This window comes from Camelus ferus, chromosome 12 (genome assembly GCF_009834535.1).
Source record: "Camelus ferus isolate YT-003-E chromosome 12, BCGSAC_Cfer_1.0, whole genome shotgun sequence".
NCBI classification, from domain to species: domain Eukaryota; kingdom Metazoa; phylum Chordata; class Mammalia; order Artiodactyla; family Camelidae; genus Camelus; species Camelus ferus.
The window spans coordinates 63031780-63055085 of NC_045707.1; the positions used below are offsets into that span (position 1 = coordinate 63031780).

A 23306-nucleotide genomic window follows, 5' to 3' on the forward strand; every position below is an offset into this window, starting at 1 on the left:
TTGTTTTCTTAATAAGCTCCTGACAATTCTTAGAGAGAATTCCTCTGATCGTGCCTCTGTCATGTAATGTCACTTGACAGGCTTTTCAGGTAAAGGCACTATCCATGCTCCAGCACCCCAATTCGTATTTTGCAATAGCCATTTTCTGATTTATGTGATGGTTCTGTGGCACAATAATCATTCAGACAGAGAAATAAATAGACTACATGTACATAGGTATAGATACATGCGATAGACATGTATGTGTGGTATCTATATATGATATATATAGATACAGATGTTATCTATCTATGCATATAATCTCTAGTATATGTGGGCACCGGCTATAATACTAGTAGGAGTATTTATTTATTTTTTGATGGAAGTACTGGGGATTGAACCCAGGACCTTGTGCAAGCACGTGCTCTACCACTGAGCTATACGCCACCCCCAATAGGAGTATTCTTGATTCTGGCTTGGAAGGCCTTTCGTGCCTTACTCCCATGCTCACAGCAGAGCAGAATTTCCTCCACCTGAATAAAGTACCCTGGGTATGGCTCAAATGGGTGGCTATGCAGAATTAACTCCTAATGTTCTCTGAACAATCCTAAGAAATAGAAAAGCCCAGAAACATTGAAAAATGTACTTTGAGTACTACTTATGCACCCTGATTATATATATTTTATAGACCTGTTGTTATTGAAAACTGTTTCTGAAATTCAGGGATCCTGACAGTCTGTTGAATGTGAAAACTTATTAAAAAGCAATCTGAAAATACATTTCAGGTGAAATCACATTTACCAAAGTGCAAATCATTTCATTTATTCTAAAGGCATATAATTAGAAAGGAGGGTGAATTTTTTTTTTCTTTTTACAGTATAGTGCAGGTACATACTTCTTTATTTCAGCTTCAATGTGTCTATTAAAAAATCCACGTCGAAAAAGAAAGTGATTTTTTTTTCTCTTTTCGTGGACCTCTACAGTGTGTATATTCAGAATTTTAAAAATCAGTTCTGAAGTGAAAACGAAAGCATAATTTAAAAAAAAAAAGGCAGAAGGTATTATTTATCTTGGCCTTAGCTGCTCATGTCAGAAAATTAAGACAGTGATGAATTACACATTACTGTACAAAATTTTATTATCAGAGGCAAAATTCATATTTGTTCTGCTTAAAATACAGAAGACAAATTTTCTCATTTAGAAAAATCCATTTTGTCAGTGCTTGCTTATTGTGAAATGAAAATTTCATGTTGAATACATACTGATTTGATTTTTACTGAATAATTTGAAAGGCATAGCATAGAAAACATTAATCTGCTAAACTAACACAAAATTATTTGGTAAATGCTTTGGGAACTCGCATTTACTCTTAAAAGAACAGTTACTTTTTTATTCCTAAATTGTGAAATATTAGAAATGAAAAAAGTGTTTCCATTTGGCATATTTTAAATGTCTGTTCATTTGGGGAATGGCTTTAGGAAAATAAACTTTGTTGTCAAATACATTCAGGTTCATTAGAGATAGTCCACATATTTTTAAAAGATTATCTGATGAATTCAGTGGTGTCCAGAAAGCCAATTATGAAAGCTCAAAGGCAGAATATCTCTTCTTGCTTCAAGTAACTGGACAGTGCATAAGCTTCATAGTCCTACCCCATTTTAGTTTTACTGTCCTGGTCTGTTTTCAAAAGGACTAACATATAGCAAAGAAAAATGGCAGGTATATTCATATATGGCAATGAACAGGTAGCATTTTAAAAAATAATGTGAGATTACCATTACACAATATTTTAAAGGGTAGAAATACAGTATTTGAAGAGAAATTCACTTGGAAAATGTTTAGTACTTGAAAAGTGACTGATGAGAAATCTGTTTTAAATGAAACTGAATACCAAAAAAAACTAATAATGAATGTTTTCACCCAGTAGGTCCTAAGTTATTTGAAGGTGAGAACAGAAGAGTGACCAAGAGCAAGAGCAATACTGTGACCCTAGCAGGGGTCAACGGGATAGTGACTGAATGATTAACCTAGAAAGTAAACGCACTGCACACTCAAGGCAGATGTTCCTCCACTGTAACATATGCTATAAAATATTTCACTCTCTCATTTACTTACATGACACTGTACAAATGTGTGCGATTAGAATCAAGTTGACCTGTGCAGAGCTAGGTCAAAGCAGTTATCTTAAACTATATCTACACAGCAGGCCAAAGGAAAATGTAACTTGAAGGAAATTAAGGAGCTGCAGTCCATCTATATAGTTCTAAGCAGAAAGAGAAATCTTTCTTTGACCTCATCTCTAAGCAAAAAGAACGTTCTGGCTAGATGAACGGGTCCCCTCCACATGCAGGACAAAGATTTAACCTTATCTTTTGGTCCGCTGGTGAAGACTTTTGCAATCCACGTCTCTTTTCAAGGCTCGTTGGCTGGACTCAATCTTAAAAGGCTGTTATAGCTTAAAATCTATGACACAACACACTAACGTAAAACACTTTGATGAAGATTTTAGAGGCCTCATGAATAACCTCGTTTAGAAATGAGTGGTAAACCAGAATGCAGAAATTAACATTTTTTCTTAAATTAACGAATGACAATGAAAAGTGAGCCAAATATCTATTTAAATCTTCTATAGAGACTGGTCTGTACTTTTCCAGGCAGGTAGGAGGCAGATTCATGACTCGGGGGAGCCATATAAGGCTTGCGTTTACAGGTTTTTGAATTCTCACTAAAACTTACCACCAGTTATGCAAACTCACTGCAGCTCTCAGCCTCAGTCTCCCCATTGGCCAATTGGAACTGATGGTATTTCTCAGGGTTATTACATGATGATATCTATACAGTGCCTGGCATTTAGTAGACACTGAAATTTTTGTTCCTTCCAGATTTCTAACTCATTTAGCATTAATGCAGCACAAAAATTTAATTCTGATCAAAATGAAGAATTGGTCATTATTTTTTCTTTCTTTTTAGCACATTAGCACGTGAACTAGGAATGTGCAGAAGATAAATATGTTCAGTGTACTATCCTTAAAGTACTAAATATTCAAAATAAAATCCCTAAAAGTGCTATGTTTTCAAAATCTGAATAAAGTTATACTGCCTACTGGTAGGACAATTTGTGGAAAACCTATTTTAAAAATAAAATTCATATGCAGTACACTTAGAATATACATGTATTTTGCCAACCGCTTATCTTTAATATTTAAGACACTTTAAAAAATTTTTTTCCTAAACTTTGAAGTAAAATTTTGTAAAATAAGATTGAAAAAAAGCTACTAGAGAACACTTTTGTTAGATTTTTTTTCCTGAATATAAGCAATTCATATTAAACAAATTATTTTAATTTTAAAAAGCTTGTTAAATTCAAAGCAATAAAGTGAAAGTTACTTTTATATAATTCAAATTTAGAATTCTAGAGTATTTTGCAAGAACTTTCTTGTACTCAAAACTTCACATATACTAATTTGAGCAAATACATTATTGCCTAGCATAAGAATTGTTGAATCTGTTTTCTAAAATGTACGATTAACTTAAAATTAGCACATTGTAATAGCACAAATAGTATGCTAAAACCATTTTAGAAAACTTGAACCACTTTTACATGAAACATTCTTCCTGCAACTTACTGATATTATTAAAATGCTCAAACAGTATTTCTTAAAGATACATTCTATCCTAACTTATATTCCAATTATAAAAGTTTAAAGTATGTGGTTTGATTATCCTTCCTAAACATCACACAATTCTGTAAAACAAATTAAGTGCTGTGAAACCCAACAGGGGGAATTATCCTAAAGTCCCACAAAAGTTTTGAGAATAAGTATACAAAAATAATGCACAATATTACCTATATCTACAAATTATTTATTTCCCCTTCTGTAGCATGTAATTATCTTCCATGTTGCCTTTATTCTGATTGGTTCATTATCTCTGTTTGTTTCATTCACTGTGATGTAAATTCCTTCAGGCCTTGAACATCCCTTTCTTTCCTCTTACAAGGTACTCTGTGAAGTAAAAGGTGTTTAATCAAATTGAATTCTGTCACTATATTGCAGTGTCAAATGATCATAATTCAGCTATGGTCTCTGATAAGGAAAAAAACAGGTGTGGGAATTTTAATTTCTCATTATACGGGCTTTTACCAATTCTCGAATACAGTATATGTGGTTAGCTCATGGGTATATTGAGAAGAATCAAGCCATTTTAGGTTTCTGACTTCTTAGAGAAAAATTCCTTAACATTTTAATAGCAAGTAGATTTGAATTAAATATATTATTTTAGACTTCTTTAGTTTAAGTAAGTTTACTGCATCTAATCCAGTCCTACGGTTGCACAAAAATTGTCTTTTCACAACTTAGTCTGCATAGATTTGCAAACATTTTACCATTACTTTCACTGATTTAAATGAATGCCATTTTACCAGTGGTCTGACCATCAGTTACTACAAAGTTTACCAGAGAAATCTGTGTGGAAAATAAAGCAAACTGTCAGTACTTTAAGGTCATATTTAAACATTCTTCACCAAAATATTAAAAATAAAACTACTATTAATGAACTGTATTTTTCATCCCAATATTTGGCTATTTACGCTAACCAAAGTGAATGTTGATTAATATTTCATCCAGTTGCTTGACATCATGCAAGATAGAAATACAGACTTTACAAAATACTACAATTATTGTATATACAGTTAATCATGTATTTTGATATTGCTTCTGGTATTTAGAAAATCACCAACTAATGCAACAGATAGAGCTATTTCAAACATCTTTCTATTTTAGTTGCAGGAAAACTTTCTCAAAATTCTTCAGTTATTGTAACTGTTCCCAAAATAACAATATGTAATTTTAAATAGTTCATGTTGCTACGCTGTACTTCAGTTTTCTCATCAGACTATTAGCGGCTAATATAATTTATTATGTTTTTGAAAGGAGTCAAATAAAACAGCCTATATAAAAATTATTTGAAAATTAAGTGCAATTTATAAATATATGGTATAATCTTAATGACCCTGTAAGATATTACATTTATGTTTGTACATTACATTATCATGAAAATTTCAGTCCTATGATATTATCTTAGAAATAATGTAAACTAAAGTTGATTTAAGTTCTATAGGTAAAGTTCAGATTACTGAAACTCAAAAATTAACCTAGCATTGTAGACACTAGCCTTAGACATTGTGCTTGTATATTTTTAAAAACTTCAGATTGTAAGAAAATTTTAAGGGAAAATGTGTAAATGTGGGGGAAACTTTTTATTTACAGGTTACCTAGAAATATTTAATAGTTAGTATGGTAAATATTCAGTCTTTTCTAAGGGAAACCAAGTTTTACTACTGTACGTATATTGTTTGGCACAGAAACATTTTAAGCCAAGATGTTGGACACTTTCAACAATTTGTTATTTCATGCATACATATGATTTGTAGAACAGACAAAGAAGAGAAAAAACATAAAAACTCTATGTAGAAAATAGAACTTTATCGCTACAATTTACAGAATATTCCAAGAGATATCATTGGTCGTTTTATTATTTTGAAAATATTACTTATTTAAACAACTAAAAAAAAACATTAAAGTCTGATATAATCTTCAACATTGGAAAGGATAAATTATTGAAGAAATATGTCGAACAGAAATTCCATCTCAATGCCACTGATACCGTTATGCTGTTGAACAGGTGTTACGTGAGGTATTGAACATTGCACATAATTAAACACTTAGGGTTTGACGTTGTAGCTAAACCAGTTGTTCAAGGCCACTAAAATACTGAAGGAGGATTAAGATTATCAACAGTGCAGAGTTACAGAAAGAACTACAAGAGCCCTTCTAACTCAGAACTGGAAATGGTGATTCCACTCAAAAGAATGTCACAACCACTGAGAGTTTTCAGTAATTCACGACACAAAACAGGATATCCACCTCTAATTTTTTATCTTCTCTATTACATGAATCCGATGGTGACACAGTACACATCTGGGATTTGTATGACAGCGTGATATTTATTACTGTTGCGTTTCAGAACTTACCCCGTAAGGAGTTCATGTATGTGATGTATACTAGCTGAATTTCATCACTTCAGAGAGGTGGGATGACTTTTAGATTTTACACTGCGCATTACTATGTTTTGTTAACACCACATCCGATTAACACACATACCCTAGTATTTAAAATTCCTCTGTTTTAACTGAATGAAGTGCTGGAAAATTCAGGTATGAGTAATGGATATTAAATGCTAAAAAGCTGAAACTCAATTTTAGTTGATAACTGTTCTATGGATTATGAAATTGTTCCTCTTTACTATAAACTTATAATAAATCTTTGGCTCCAGTTTCTAAAACAGCTACGTTCCCCGCAGTGTTCAGTGACTATTAAGTTAGAATAAATTTCTTTCAGTGATTTGCAAGAAGATTTGGAGGAGTAGAAAACCTCAGAAAAAGAAGTGGTCCACGAACATCTGGCTTATGTACAGTAGGTGCATTGGTACTTCATCACAGTAAACTTAAAATATGTTCATTTTGGGGATTCTAAGCAATAACTGGAGAGCTGGCCTACTGGGTGATAATACCATTTAAAAACACCTGTCTTACATAATACACAGCCAGGAAAAGGTAGAACAGAGTTGTCAACGCCAAAGGAAAAGCTTTGCTCAAGAAAAGAAACTTTTCATCTTAACCGATGGGTGCAATTGGTATTGAGATCATTAAAATTCACTTGAGGTACGATCGCTTAATGGGGGATTAGATTCAGACAGACACAAAACCAACACACAGGAAGAGTCTGTAACTCTCTTCACCACCCAACATGAGATGGAGAAACAAACCAGATGGAAAATAAACACTTTCTCAGCACTGATAATCATTGAGTATGCACGACTGTTTTATCCAATAGGAAGTTTCACCAAAATGATGACAGAATCTATATGAATGAGGCAAGGCTGCCACTTAGGAAAATTACAAGAGTGTTTATACATAAGCTTTGTTTGAATTCATTTTTATGTAGTAGACTAGACCAGTCAGGAAGTAGATGAAAAAAATCTCTGACAGTTGAGAAATTTAGTCAGGAACTTACCAGGAAGGATAGTGTTGAGATAAATTCTTTTTCAGCCTTTTCAAAGTTTGTGTAAGTTTATAAAAAGAGATAATTTTTCTTTGATCTGAAGAGATTCTTTGCACAAGTGCAGTGTACAACATACTAAATACATACGGGACTTCCCTGTGTACATATACATATGCATACACTAGCCATATGCCTTTTTTAACATATACACAGCTTTAACTCAAAGAAAGTGAGTTAGCAACACAGAAATCATTACAAGACAATCCAAGTGCTGAAAACAAGGGACATCGATCATTGAAAGGGCTAGTTCACCTCTCACGTTGCCCAGGACTAAGACTGTAACTCCTCTTGTCAGTTTCTCATTCATTGCCACACTGATTGTCATAGAGAATCTTTGTGCTTTTGCATAATGCCCATACTGGATGTAACATATATTCACATACAACATCGGACAGTTTAAATAAGCATGCTGGAACACAGGCAGGACCATACAGCCATGCACAAAATATTCTGAATATGCGTTTCCAATACTGACTGTAACAACGACATGCACCACTATCATATTTGGTCCTGAACAGCAAGAATGTACAGCTGAAGCAATCATCGCTAGTTTCACTTGCAGGAGCTTCTTGAGAGAAGAACACCCAATAGAGAAACAAAACAGAATGAATGAAACAAACAAACAAAATCCCCCAAAACCAAAAAAAAAAAAAAAAATTCCTCCCACACATTAACACTGACAATCTGGCCATTTTCCTCATTCCGCACGAGGCAGGTCTTCTCACAGAATTCTGAATTGAACGGTTTATAAGAGACACATCAGTGTCTCAGAGCTTTTCCTAACCATTGGAAAAGCTCATCTTGATAAAGCATTTTCCAGCGCACATTGGCTTCGACAGTTTCCACAGCTCTTGAGAAAGAGGCAGCAGCGACGCCATCGTAGTTCTTCATAAAGTTCTTTAGCTGGAAATAGAAATTTTAAAATGGTAAATATACAGCATAAGGAATATGGTTAAGTAACTTCGTATGGGGCAGGTGGTTACCGGACTTTTTGTGGTGGTCATTTCACGCATACAAATGTCAGATCAGGATGTAGTACACCTGAAACTAACATAGCATCGTACTTCAACTATTTCAATAAAAAATAAAATTAAAAAATGGTAAACATGCGTGCCTTAAAACGAACTCATGTCCAACACCTGTAAACAAGAATCTATTTGAAACAAAGTGCCACAGTCATGACAGGAGGAATATTTAATACGTGGAGTGAGCTTGGTAATAAAATGCAATAAAACAGATTGTGTCCATTAGGTGTAATGTAATTTCTTTTGGAACTCAAAGGAAAAAAAAAAGGAGTGGACAGTGCAGTCTAAATAGCTCCCAATCCAGCTTCTGGTTTCATAAATAAATATTAAAAACAGACATATTTAATTTGCTTTCATAATAGATTGATAAGATTATGGTAAAGATTAGTTCTAACTACAAAGTATATCTAATGTACTAAATAGCCTTAAAAACAGAATGTAAGGATTAAAGTTAACTTTCTGTGTGTAGAGAGAAAATTATCCATCTTCTCAAAAATAGGAAGTATGAGTTTTTGACACTATCTTTAATGGCAAAGGAATACCAGAATTACTGGGTGGTGGAAAAAAAAAGTAATGGTGCTATGAAAACCGGATGATTAATGACACTCCAATCACCTGAGTAACTAGATTTAGAAGGACTCAAGGAGCAATGTGGATTCATCTAGCTAGAGAATTTCAGCATTTAATTAAAATAAGGTATAATTTTTAAATGTTTTGTCATAATTATTATGGATATAAGATTTTCTTGAGAGAGTCCATATACCCTGGGAAAGCTCAGGGATTTTATTTCAAGATGAAATACTTTTTTCTCTCTGTTCGCTATGTCTAAAGAAACTGGCAACCAACTAAAGATTGAAATGCTAATAGACCAATGTGAAAAATCAACTTGCAACAGAGAAACGTTATACTGTGTAGTTAGTGTGGGATGTGATTCATCACATGGTGGGTGCCACATGGAGCATAGACCAGGAGAGAAATGTCATCAAGACTGACTCGGGGACAAGGAGGAGATGTGGGGAGGGGGGTCAATCATGCCTTTCTGAATTCATCTAGAAATTGATTCATGGGGAGCTTGGGTTATTTATGACAGTATTACTTTGTTTACATGATACCAATGGGTTCCTCAAACTTTATCCTCTACTTTCCTACAAAGCCTAGTGCCTGCAGCATTAGCAATGGATAACTGTATCTCAGAACCGTACCCTGTATAAGACTTTGAAATCACTGTGCTTTTACATCAAGCATGCAAAATATTCAGCATATAACAAAGATTTACCAGCGCTATCCTTAAAACTGATCTGACATCTGACCAAATTTGCACAGAGGAAAGAAAGAAGATGAAGCGAAGGGACTGGAATTTACTGAATATCTTCACTATTCCAGGCACCATGCCACACACATACACCTGTGACTTGTACACGTAGATAAAAGGGAAGTCTTTTGATTCATATTTGATTCATATTTTTAAACTTTAATGGATTAATCCACTAATTCATCTGTATTTATATATTTATGTTCAGAAGCATTCAGTCTACATCCCTAATGCAACAAATATTACATTTTGATCTATGTTTTCAATTTGGTGTTTTATTACAAAAATATGTACATTATAGTGTACATTTGCACACTACATGTATACATTAGAGTGCTACTGTTTACATAATATATGTCAATCAGGGAAAAAATCACATCTACCCTTTTAAACTATGTTCTGCATTATTACATATTTTCCTAGGCAGTCTCTAAATATGCTACATTCTGATAAATGACACTTTGGCAACTCCGACTCTGTGGAGTCTGCCCTTGGCCTCTTAATGAGATTTCAAGCCAGCCTGAACACATGACGTCAACCTCTTAAGTCGTCCTCTCAAAGGCAAGCGGTGGGATTGAACATGAATGTGTTACCGACACAGAGATAGCAGGTCAGACTATCCTGCAAGAAGCTCGCCATGGAAAATGTCACTGGTGAGTCTCCAGGGATTCATTTCTTGAATCATGACTCAAGTGCACTAGGCACCTGCCTTGCGAGCGCAGAGAGCCTGGGGTGACTCATGCATCTTAGGAGCGGCTTATTCATCAGAACACATCTGCCCACTTTCCATGGTTGGCATAAATTGATCTTACGCCATATTCCTCCACAACTCTTCTGGCAAATACGTGGTCAGAGCAGCCGTCTGACTGGTCCTAGGGTGTGATCGCAGCATCTTCCAGACCCCTGGCTCACTTTAGAGGGCACAGACTAAATGGAAGGCATTTGGCATTCCAGTTTGCTTATTTCTGCAGCTCTTGGGTACATTTTCTGCTACTATTAGTTTTTTTTTTAATATTATTGTGTTTTCTAAATATTTATTCCATCTTACGTTCCCAAAATGTTGCAAGTTAAGACATTTTTATAAAATAACATTTAGTAAGATGTCAGAGTTCCTTGTGCTCCCTGTTCTTAGCATGAAATTTCTAGACACGTTTGTTAATTCTCTCTATTAAGAAACATTTTAGCATTTGGGGAAAAAAAATCTTTTAATTTAGGGTACCCTAGACCCCAAACATCACAAAATAATTTGTAGAGTAAATTGCAAAACGTAATATACTCTTAGTAACCATATAAATGAACTGGATTAGCTACTGCCCTCTTATGAGGTTTATATTTTTCAACATTAACACCGCAAATGGGATGTCTGTGGTGCACAGGATCTATGTTCTTTTCCAACAGTGTTGCACATAAGGTTCAAGAGGCAGAAAAATGAGCACTCAAGAGGACTGCTGGATGGATATTAGTATGGAAAAACAACAAGGACCTCTGAGGTTCCATGACGTTGCACTTCCATTAGACTAAAATTAAGGAAATAATGTACTATCTCATAGAGAAATACTGTTCAAACTGTTAGAGCCGTGTAATTAGGAATAAACTGCCGGTTTCAGGTACTAGGATGCAGTTTTGAGGAAGGGACCAAAGAACAATGTAAGTGTCTCTACTGAATGCCCCTCCAGCTGATGGGGATCATTAAAATCTCAAATTAGTTTTCAGAAGTCATAAAAATGCTGATTCCCTTCTGATCTATAAACCTTGAAAATAAGAATATGACATATCCAAAGGGAGCACGTTGGTTTTTCTGTTTACGAGGCTCGTTGGTCAGGGGGAAATGAGCCTGGAATATCCCCAGCCCCTTTGTATTGATGGAAGAGGATTATCAGCAACTCAAATTAAACCCCTCTCCCCACCAGCCAACAACAGTCGCCCACAATCCTGCAGTCAATGATCAGGTAATAAAAATATGGAAAAGCCTCAGGCAGCAGTTGGTTAACTGGGAAGTCGGTGCAAGCAGCTGTGTCATGAAGGAAATTCATCCCCCAGGCCACGGAGAGCCTGTACCAAGTTAGCTGCCTTGTAGATCATGGAATAAAAGCCACAGTGTCGTTTGAGTTTTCAAATGGCACCTTTCATGATAGGGGTATCTCGGAACATTTCAAATGACAATTAAATCAAGGGTAAAACATTAAATGTAGGTGGATAGTGAGGGTAGAGCTCAGTGGTAGAGTGCTTGCTCAGCATGCAGGAGGTCCTGGGTTCAATCCTCAGTACCTCTGTTAACAAGAACAACAACAAAACAAAACAAAAACAAAATTAAATATATAGATGAAAGATGTAAAAATAAATGGTCAGCATTTGAAAAAATCAATTGAAATATCCATTTAAAAGATGTTTTTCCATGGCCCTGGGTACTACCAAAGCAAGGAAAATATGAAAGACAAGGTTAGAGAACAGAAGAAGAGGCAGAGGAGAGATGCAATGGGAAAGGAAGGTGGAGAAGGAAGGGAGCAGAAGGGAGGAGAGGGAGGAGGAGGGGAAAAAGGAGAGAGAAGAGATTGCTCACTTCCGCATTCACTTCAACAGCTGTACTGGTTGCAACTGAAATGAGTCTTTGATTCCCAGATTATTGAACGTAAAATCAAAGAATTAAAACTACTTCATTAAAATACATAAAATCATTAATTTAATTGTTCTTTCTTTCTGCTTCCTAAGGATGTGAAAGAAGTCCTTCCCATTTAGCTTCCTTTATTTAAAAAAAAAAATATATATATATATAGAGAGAGAGAGAGAGAGAGACAGAGAGAGACAGAGAGACACAGAAACATGTTCTCGGGCTTTCTGAATCAAATTCTTCAGGGTTGGGAACACACATGGCAAGGATAAAAACTGAATTTCAAATCATTACAATCAGAGACTTAGCTTAGCTTAGCTCCTGGGGTAAAAGGATCCAAGCTAGTGCATAGGGGATCATCATACAAAATTGGGCAATATTCGGAGATATTAAGGATGGTGCCAGAGTCGATGCTTCTGGGGAAATCCTGCTCAACGTGATTAGCTCTGGATCACAGCATCAGGCATTCTGTCAGTGAAAACTGAGGAAACAGTGGTTCTCAAGGCCAAATCTCAGCTATATTTTATAATGGAGGTGAGCAGCAGACTAAAAACTGATAAATGTTTGAAGCCCAACTCATTTAAATCAGTCAAGTATTTTGCTCCTTCCTTCTCCCTACGCAGTCCTCCCCATTGCAGACTCCTCTCTATCAGAGATGTGAATTCACGATCCCATAACTAGCTGGTTTACATTTCTAGATAAATAAACCAGAAAAAAAAAGAAAATGTTAGATGCTCTGCAAACTGGAAGCTAGTCCTTAAAAAAATAAGTTTCATTTCATCAGTGAAATTCACCTGTGATTGTATCAGGCAGAATTTTAAACACACTATTAATCTATGTTGCCAGATATACTGCCTCCCAAATGTATACATTTATTCCATTTAACAAACCAGATGGCCTGAAGCATTAATATCATGCTCAGTCATCATTCTTTGTACACAATGAACCACAAAACAATGAGACTCAAGTTCTATACCTCACCATCAAACTTGGTCCTCTGTATTCAAACACTGAGTCATTGTGAAAGGATAGTTCTGTTGTTCCAAGGATCCTAACTGGGTTCACAGAATCAGTTGAAGAGCAGCTGATGGGATCAAAGATTTCTGGCGTCTGTTTGGCATCTCCCAGTTTGAGGATCATTATATTCAAACACCTCTCACATGTATTTAATGTTTCACATGTTGAAAATACCTTCGCAAATAATAAAAGGAGTAAAATCTTTAACATGGATGTGTGTGTGTGCGTGTGTGCTCTTTAAGGAATGGGTGTGAATTTGCTGGAAAGAAATAGTGGAAGTAAATGGAATAACTTCATACATTTATAAAAGAATAGCACTAGAACCCATTTTAAAATACTTACCTCTTTCAGTTCACCTTCAGTATTAAGAAATTCTGTAACTCCACTGATAAGTTTGGAATTCATAAATAACGCTTCTCCATACCTTGAAAGATTACAAAAAAATGTTAAAACAGGCAGTAATTTATGAAATACTACTACACAGATTTTTTTAGAATCCTTCTCAAGGGCTCCATTTGACCTGCCTTGTCTTAATGTCATGCAAGGTCTTTTCTCTAGGGAGTCAGGGATGTGCAAAGAGCTAAAAGAACTGTGGCTATAAGATGCCCTCAAGTGCATCATGATTTGGTTCACAGTGTTTCAAAGAGGTCTAAGTTGTAATAAATTTTAAAAAGGGAGCCATCTAAAATTAGATTTAGAAATTACTATTATAGTTCCAATATAAGGCCTGAGGAAGAACTACTTTAAAACTTCTAACTTTAAAGCAACCTAGCTCACTGTAAGGAAGAAGGATCCTAAAAAAAGAAATAGGACTGCAGGAAAAACTTAGGGTTTATCAGTAAGTCACACAAATCCTTTGGTCTTGCCAGTCAAAATCAACATTGGCGTTATCCTTTTTTCATTCCTAGAGACTGAGTCAAATTCCTCAAAAATGTTCCCAAAATATCAGTGTTTTTTCATGTGAGTACTCAAATAAAATATTGTGCATTCGAATTTCATAATCCTTGCACCACAAGCATAAGTAGTTGACTCATGACCCAACACAAGGAATATTATGTATCAGTGAGTTGGAAAGATTTCTCGTTTCACTAATTTGTCTCTGCTGTGCCAAGGATACCTGTCACAGGCTATCATACTCTTTGAAATAAAAAAAGCGCACTGGACTAAACAGGAGATGAGATCAAGATGGCTGAGTGAAAGACTCTGAACTCACCTCCTCCTATGAACACGCCCAAAATACAACTACATAAAGAACCTAAGAACAATTTATTAGTATTCACTGATGATAAAAAAAACTCAACAAATTGGTATAGAGGGAACATACATAAACATAACAAAGGCCACATATGTCAAGCCCAGTGCTAACATCATACTTAATGGTGAAAACCTGAAAGCATTTCCTTTAAGATCAGGAACAAGACAAGGATAAGACACTCTAACTATCTTTACTCAACATAGTACTGGAAGTCCTAGCCACAGCAATCAGGTAAGAAAAAGAAATAAAAGGGATCCAAATTGGAAAGGAAGAAGTAAAACTTTCACTGTTTGCAGATGATATACTATAGAAAACCCTAAAGGCTCCACAAAATTAAAAAAAAAAAGATTAGAACTAATAAATGAATTCGGTAAAGTTGAAGGATACAAAATTAATATACAGAAATCAGTTGCATTTCTATTGCATTAATACTGAACTATCAGAAGGAGAGATCAAGAAAACAATCCCACTTAAAACTGCAGCAAAAAGAATAAAACACTTAGGAATAAATTTAACCAAGGAACATGAAAGACCTGTACTCTGAAAGCTGTAAGACATTGATGAAAGAAGGCAAAGAGAACACAATTAACTGGAAAGATACACTGCGCTTATATATCAGAAGAATTAACATTGTTAAAATGTGCATACTACCTAGAGTAGTCTACAGATCCAATGTAATCCCTATCAAAATACCAATGGCATTTTTTTTTTTACAGAATTAGAACAAATAATCCTAAAATCTGTGTAAAACCACAAAAGATCTTGAATAGTCAAAGCAACCTGGAGAAAGAAGAACACCACTGGAGGTATAACACTCCCTGACTTCAAACTACCCCAGAAAGATACAGAAATAAAAACATATGGTACAAATATTGTATGTTTTCAGTTACATGTGAAATCTAAAAAACAAAGCAAATGAACATATTTAACAAAACAGGAACAGACTCACAGACTAGAGAGAACTCATGGTGGCCAGAGAGAAGGAGGGTGGAGTGATGGGTGAAACAGATGAAGGGGATTAAGAGGTACAGACACCAGTTATAAAACAGTCACAGGGATATAATGTACAGCACAGGGAGAAGTATCATTTGAATGCCTAATTTTAGGGAGAGAACCAAAATAAACAAAGGCAAGGAATCATGAAGCAACGTGGTTTGTGCCGACCACTACGTGCACTTGGTATTAAGAGTGTATAAATTGTGAGGCTGGGGACAGCAGAATCAAGCAGCAGGGTTCAGAGGAGACCTTAGATTTTTCAGTGTGGTACAGAGCATTGAAAGTTTTGCAGGAGAGAAATTTCAGTTTTGCTTTTTAGAGAAGTTCTTGGGACAGAGGGAAGAGGCTACTGTATGTGTGTACAAGCACATCTGTCTGTGTGTCCGTGTGTGAGTAGGGTGGATGCAATTATAGAGGCAGAAGGCAGAAGGCTATTGTTAAGAATATTGGCAAGAGATAAGAACCTGCACTAGGGCAGTTGCAGCAGCAAAGAGAGGAAGCCTTCAAGAAACACTTAGGAATTATTAAACTGATAAGACCTCAAGCCTAACTGTTACATATGGCAAGAGAAAGGAGGAGCCATATGTTGATTTCCAGGTGTCTGGCTTGCACAGTTGGTGAATGGCCATATATTTACTGAGAAAAGGAAGATAAGAGGAAAAGGACAGGTTTGGCTTTGCAGATACACTCCAGTAGGAGACCTCAACAGGCAACTGTCTATCATAGGGCGAAGCTTAGGTGAAATGTCTGAGTTAGAGATACAGAGTTAGGAGAGACTGAAACCATCAGTAGATGGCAACTAAAACAAGGGAGAACCTGCAGGGCACGAATGAAGAGAACCTTGGACAGCTCCCCATGAACTTCAACGTTGAAGGACTGACAGAGGAGTAGATGAAGACTTGTAAAGATAAGTTATGAAGGTATGCTGAAACCTCCATCGTCCTACCTTTAAAATAAACACTTAAACTTTAGAGCAGTTTGAGGTTTACAGAAAAACTGAGCAGAAAGTAGAGTTCCCACATGCCTCTTCTCCCCTCCATAGATTTCCCCTTATTGTTAATGTTCAATTAATTCAACAAAGGAGTCATTAGACTGAAGTGGTTCCATTGTTGTCTCAGTTTATCTACCCTTTGATTAGAGATCACGGACTCTCAGTGAAACAAAACAGACACATCAGGAACCAAGCATTTTTGAGCAGGGACTATAAACTATACATGCATTACCCTGAACTCTGTGTATTGGTAGGTATTTGATGCTCTGAAGTAAAATGCTTGTATGTTTATATTATCTCCCCCTTGTGTCTGACTGTTCACTGTACCAGGTGCATGACAGCAAAACAAGTTTTAACCTTCCAATCATTCCAATTTCTGAGCCGAAAATACAAAAATAAAGCCAATGTGTCTTCTAGGAATATCAGTGCTTTCTAACAATGAAGTATCTATAGATTGAAATATATTTTAATATGAGATATCCATTCAAACTGAACTCTTTATATGAGGGCAACCAATAAAGGTGTACTTTTTAAAAATAAAATGTATACACCAGTTTTTAAGAGACAGAACAGTAGGTATGCTAACTGTCTGGGGACATTTAAGTTTGAGAACATGCAGCATTTACATGCTCCATAATAAATTTAATTTTAAAATACCATAGATTATCAGAGTAATAAATTAACATTTATTATAATATATTTAAATACATAATGAAACACTTTCTAAAATTGAGGCTGAAGAATTCTCAACAAGAAGGAAGATGTCTCAGGAAAAAAAATCTACTGCAACTAGAATTATACAGTGATTCAAATATTTCTTCTCTATATCATGGTTTTATTTTAGGTATTTTATAATATGTATTTTTAAAAATTTTTAAAAATTCTACAGAAGTAATTAAAGTTGTCTTATTATAATACTATTATATATGATTCATAAATCATTTTTTAAGAACACATTCAGGATATAGGATTTTAATGATATGATTTCTTCAACCTCAGACAGTTTGACAGATTTTTCCAGGAAAGCTGCAATGCTAAACCTTTTCACTCTCCACATTTCCATATATAATTATGGTTATCAATCTTTAATAAATGAATAATGTTATAGAACTGTTAAATTAATTCTGAGTTTCACAGGAGTGGCAACACCCATCCTGGCTGACTACTTCAAAATCTAATTTCTTATCTGAATCTTGGTTCTAAGAGAAGAAGTTGGGCCTTTATTTCTCATATGTCACTTTTAATTTACTCACTCCAGTATGAATGATTGAACTCTTATTTTTACCTGGTATTTAGTATCTTCCATTTATCTCTGAAAAACTTCCAGGCAAGGTCTCGGCCATGTGGATTTCGAGCTACATGGATTATCACATCAATTGCATCTTGATCCAGCACCACCTCAGAATTCAGTGATAGGTTTAGAAGCCTTTATAGATAGAATTACAGGGAATTGTTAGTCCAATAACAGACACTGTTTATGAAATTACCAAAAGTACATGCTTTAATTTATCATAGTCTTCAAAAAATAGTCCAGTGTAAACTTTACTAATACAAATTTAAGCAATAGAACAATTTTGTGTTTATAAAAGAAGGAAGATCAAACTCGTAGTATTTTAATTAATATAATAATTAAAGTCTGAAAAAATCTTGTGGGTGGAAAAATCCCAATTCTGATTTGATGATGCAAACTCACTTTTTAAATTCTTTTTAATAAATTCTTCTTTTTATAGTGAAAGATAATCTTACATATATATGAAAAAATATATAAAATAATTAGTCAGAAATGAAGGTAAAATACACCTTTCAAATTAACTAGCTTTACTCATGTTAACATGGCAGTATTAGTTCTAGAAGGATATATTTTTGAGTAACTAGCATATATTCAAGGAAATAAAACTAAGTGCAGGAACAGTTTGTTTAACAGAGGATGTTGCTACATTACAGAAATTCTAAAAATTAATTGACCCACCGATTTAATAAATTCCTGTCATCACTGCAAGTTAAGGCTTCCAATAATATTTTCTTTTCTGAAACCGCTGTGGTGGAGTGGAATTTCATCCAGATGAATTCCCAGACATCCTCATCGAGCAGTGAAACTCCTGTGCAGTAGACGATGTCTCTGACATTCAGTGGTATTCTAAAGAAGCAACCCAGGGCGGTTTTCTGTTAATTAAAAGCTTCATAGTATTGAAAATAAAGACAGATGCTGCTTTACTACAGTCAGTTTTTGAAAAGATGGTTTTGTTAATTCTATTTACCTGAAGGAGAATAATCTTACACAGTAACGGATGTTCGAAAATATTGGTGACTGAATGAATAAAATAACTTATTTTATTTAAAGATAGTTTTGATTGCAGTTTTTCCACTCTAGAAAGTTATTTTTAAACAAAATTCAGAACACAAAGGCTTAAAAAAAATCAATACAAATCCGGGTACTTTATATTTCCATTAACATTAATATACTTATTGACCAAAATTTTTGCTCTCAGAATTCATAGACCCAAGAATGACAAGACAGCACTGGATGAAGAAACCGACTAATTTGGATAAAATGGAAACATTTTCTCCTACATTCTTAGGCAGTTTTTTCCTGAAATGGCTCTCCAAATTTTAGAACCTAGACAATTATTAATAGATATTAAACAGATAAAACATAAGTAGTGAATTTTGAGAAACTAGAAAGTTCTTCTCCCTGATGCTTATAAAAGTGACTATAAAAAAATAGAATGCATTTTGACTTTGATTCCAAACTAAATGTTACAGTGGGAAACTGTTAGTGGGTTTAATTACTCTTGGCTATTTATAAATTGTAAGTTCACATGTGTACTTTGATGTAACAGTGTTTTTTTTAACTAAATATTGTTCTTTCAAGTTTTAACATAGACCCCACATTTTAAAAACTCAGTTCTCTGAAAGACACTCCAATACTTTAAAAAAATTAGAAATGCCTTTTTACTCTGTGTCATGGTCAGTAATCTATTATTAACATTTCTCATTTATAATTTGAATGTGACTAATAATAATAAGTGCTGGATAACAAGATGAAACAATCCCTTTTAAGGATTTAGGATCTTGTTGGCTAGAACATTGCTTTGGTTAAAGGAGTATTTGGAAAACAGAAGGAAGAGTCTGAATGACTACCTGTCAAATGATCTCCATCTTTGCTGTTAAAGCATCTAAGTAGGGCTACAATCAGGATATTGAGGATTGTGTATCAGGACACCAGATGGGTCGAGTCGTTCATACTATCATACAAAATTCATGGTTCCCAGAAATGGCTAAAACTGTATTATTCTGTCTCTTCCCACAAAAAAAAAAGAAAAGAAAGGAAGAAAGGAAGAAAGGAAGGAAGGAAGGAAGGAAAGAAGGAAGGAAGGAAGGAAGGAAGGAAGGAAGGAAGGAAGGATGAAAGAAAGAAAGAAAGAAAGAAAGAAAGAAAGAAAGAAAAAGAAAGAAAGAAAGAAGAAAGAAAGGAAGGAAGGAAGGAAGAAAGAAAATCAAAGGGTTTGGAGAAAAGTTACTTTAACCTTGCTGACTGAAGCTTTTTATTCTTTGCAGTTTTTGAAGGCAAGCATTTTGTTTGTCTGACTGATTTTTTTGTTTGCTTTTGAAGAAACTGAAAGCATAAGACATCAGAAGAAGCCAAGAAAGAGTTTCACATCTTTCCCTTGTCTTGCCTCTCAGCCCTGCACCCTCTTGAAGAAAGTTCCAGTAACAGTCTTCCCAATGGTTGGTGAAACCTTGTCCTCCCTGCTCTGTTTATGACCAGCTGGACCCCATGGGACATCTGAGATCACTAAGGGAAACACTGCCACCACACTTTGAAGATTGTATCACTCCTGGTAAATATAACATGATAAGAAAAATGCCTCCGTCTTTACTAACTGCAATAAGGAAGTTAAAAAATCTAGTCTTTCTTGAAATCAACAGCTGGAAAAGAGGATGTCTCTTCCTTCAAATACTAAGGCTACAGAGCACAACGCTGCAGTTTTGTAATGACTTTAGCCAAGAGGTCATTATAAACATTTGCAAGAAACAACAATAAAATATCTACTAAAATCATCAACTCATTGATCAATGCATATTAGACCTAATAGTACCACAGCTCATTTTCGAAAAGAAATTCCTTAAGCTACTAATATAACAAAGAGTTCAGGGATAAGGCCCATTGAATTAGGTTTGTTACTGCCTCTGAAACCAGTCTCCAACATCAAGCAGAAGAGGCATACAGAGATAGAGAAAAAGGTGAAAAAAATAAAGAAAAAGCAGATTTCCTTAGAAATAGCTTGCGTGTCACGTGCTATGGTCATTAGCAACAGTCCGTATGTTTGTAATTCAGTAGCTGCTATTGGCTGATGCTGAGCTGTTTAAAATGCACATGCAAATGAGTAAACGGACTGGTCAGTCCGAAGTCCTGAACACTGGCTGAAGGGGTGTCAGAGGTAGAAAATCACACCTTTGTGCAATACTCTGTTCCAGGTTACATGTCTCATTTTATTTAGTTTATACAATAATACCGTGATATCTGTATTATATGCTTCTTCTGGCAGGAAAGGGAATGTCTGTTCTGAGAGAATATTTTGTACTAGCACAACTATATAGTAAGTTGAGAAACAAGGTGATCTACACATGAACGCCTTTCCCATTTTTATCAGCTTAGAGATGGCTAATGAAGATGAAAATAAGACATAAAGATTTCTATTGGTAGTAATAATCAGTTATCTGCTGTCCCTGAATGCTGGGTTTTGTTGTTCAATAAAACTTGTATAGAAAGTAAAAACAAGAAAAATTTTAAATAAAATAAATGTGTCTTTTAGGAGGGTACTACCACCTAACTTCGAGCCTGACTAGTAGGCTGCACGGTACTAGCCATGCATCCAATCCATAATTCCCCTAGTGCTGAAGTGGCCACAGGTGTCACCGACAGCTTCTTTTTTTTTTTTTTTTTCATTACTTTTTAAAATCCACAGTTTAATCAATCTTCTTTAAGAAATAGTCAACGTTGGCAAGAATGGTTTTCCAACAATAAGCACCCATTCTGAACCATCCATCATCCACTCAGCATGGAAGTGGTCCACAGCCTCTGGGTGACTGAAAGGACATAGGCCAGGGCTGCTTTTAAGGAGCTGCTATACGACAAGCGGGTCATACACAGAGCAAGGAGAAGAAATCCTGCACGGGCGCCCAGCACTGAAGTACTGGATGAAACGACAGACAGACCACCCTGAAGGGATCTAACAAAAGTTGTCCTGGGCGAAGGAGGCCTTTGAAAACAAAGATTCCCAGAAATGGGGGCAAATTCTGCGCTTGAACCAAGAGAAAGATCACGTAATTCGGATGTGCTCTGCAAGAAACCGCAGGTCAAGTGTCAGGGTTAACAGCAGCTGTCCCTCTGTGCAGAGCAAATGTATCAAACTCGATTACTATGAAAATGAGACTCACATATGCTTACCTATATAATCTGAAGCCTGTTGATGGGCCACTGAAAAATAGAACTCAGTCTCAGCTACAAATCTCCAAACTCTCAGGAAAGAAATGGCTCTATTAGCAGATGCTGGGAGATACACATGCCTTAAGATTTATAAGTTTCCTCAGAAGAGCAAGGACAGAGGGGACTAGCTGGAAAACACCGCTCTGATTTTTCTAGCATCTCGTCCCAACCCGTCAGCTCCTCATCTTCCTTACCCACCCACCAAAGAATCAATGTATAGTTCACCAGATTACTTGCACTCATCACTGGAAATAAAACAAGATGGGTGAGCACTGAATTGCTAAGGGCCCTTGAGTGCCAGTGATTTCCATTGTTAATGAAAGCCCCTTTTGTTGCTAAATTTGTAAAGACGATTTAATAACATTTTAGCAAAATGATTGCTCTGGGGACAGTTTTAAGATCTCTTGTAGAAACCAAAGTCATTAGGAACAAATGAAAAAGCTCATTTGTTTGTAAAGCATGAGTTGAAAACCCACAGAACCCATAGTTATGAATAGTCCAAATGGGTCGTGGGAGAGTCTTGATATTAGGATTACAGGGAGTCGGGGCCCCTTCCCCTGAACTTGGAAATTGTTTATGAAAATGTGACTGTCCCCACAGTCATTTCTTTCTAACTGCTGCTGCAGAAGTTAATCTTTTCATGGAATTTTACCACGTGGAAATGAAGGTGTGCTGGCTCTTCTCTGTGTATGGTATACATTATATACAGGAACAGGGAGCTCGTCTCTCCTAGCTGCCTTTGTATAAGATGAATGGGGTGATGCTTAACCAAAAGGAAGTGGCTTTATCTTTTCTAGGGTACCAATAGAAACGAAGAAATGGTTACCTAATCAGTGTAGTTTGTACTGTATTTTTATCCTATTCTCATTTAAAATAGCATGATGACAGAGTTCACTTACATGATAAAAGTTTTGAAAGCACAGAACTTCAGTGTATCATTTTGAAATAATTTATTCTTGTATGTTGAAGATATGTTGAACCTTTTTTACCTTGACAAAAGCAAACGCCTAAAAACCAAATGCTTTGGGGTAGAAGTTAAAAAATTAAGTAGATGGGAAAAATAAAGGCATGCAATTTTTAGGAAAATTTTTTTACTGAGTTAAATAATAATGCTGATGGAATGGGACTAATATTTTAAAACATAGCAAAATTGGTACTTAGTAATTAAATGGAAAATTGGGAAGTAGATTGATAAACTAAAACAAATAATTAGGAAAGTTTCCAAAGATTTTGCTATGAAAGTTTTCATTGCTGCATTGCTTGTTAAGGAAAAAATCAGGACTCATCTGAAATAACAAAGGCATAGCCATTATGGAAAACAGTATGGAGATTCCTCAAAAAACTAAAAATAGATTTACCATATGATCCAGCAATTCCACTCCTGGGCATATAACCAGAGGGAACTCTAATTAAAAAAGATACATGCACCCCAGTGTTCATAGCAGCACTATATACAATAGCCAAGACATGGACACAACCTAAATGTCTACTGACAGATGACTGGATAAAGA

The 23306-nt window shown here is 35.3% G+C and overlaps 1 protein-coding gene across 1 annotated transcript in view; it reads right to left on the minus strand.

The window, feature by feature from the left end:
- Nucleotides 1-5234: 5234 nt before the first annotated feature.
- The window catches only part of TRHDE (thyrotropin releasing hormone degrading enzyme), a 331593-nt gene continuing 313521 nt past the window's right edge, over nt 5235-23306 (minus strand). Inside the window, exons 16-19 of the mRNA XM_006191101.3 lie at nt 18274-18441; nt 17590-17730; nt 13405-13486; nt 5235-8003 (exon numbers count right to left, since the gene is read on the minus strand). Of these exons, the coding sequence (XP_006191163.3) occupies nt 7860-8003; nt 13405-13486; nt 17590-17730; nt 18274-18441 (535 nt within the window). The 3' untranslated portion in view covers nt 5235-7859. The remainder of the gene's footprint in view (nt 8004-13404; nt 13487-17589; nt 17731-18273; nt 18442-23306) is intronic.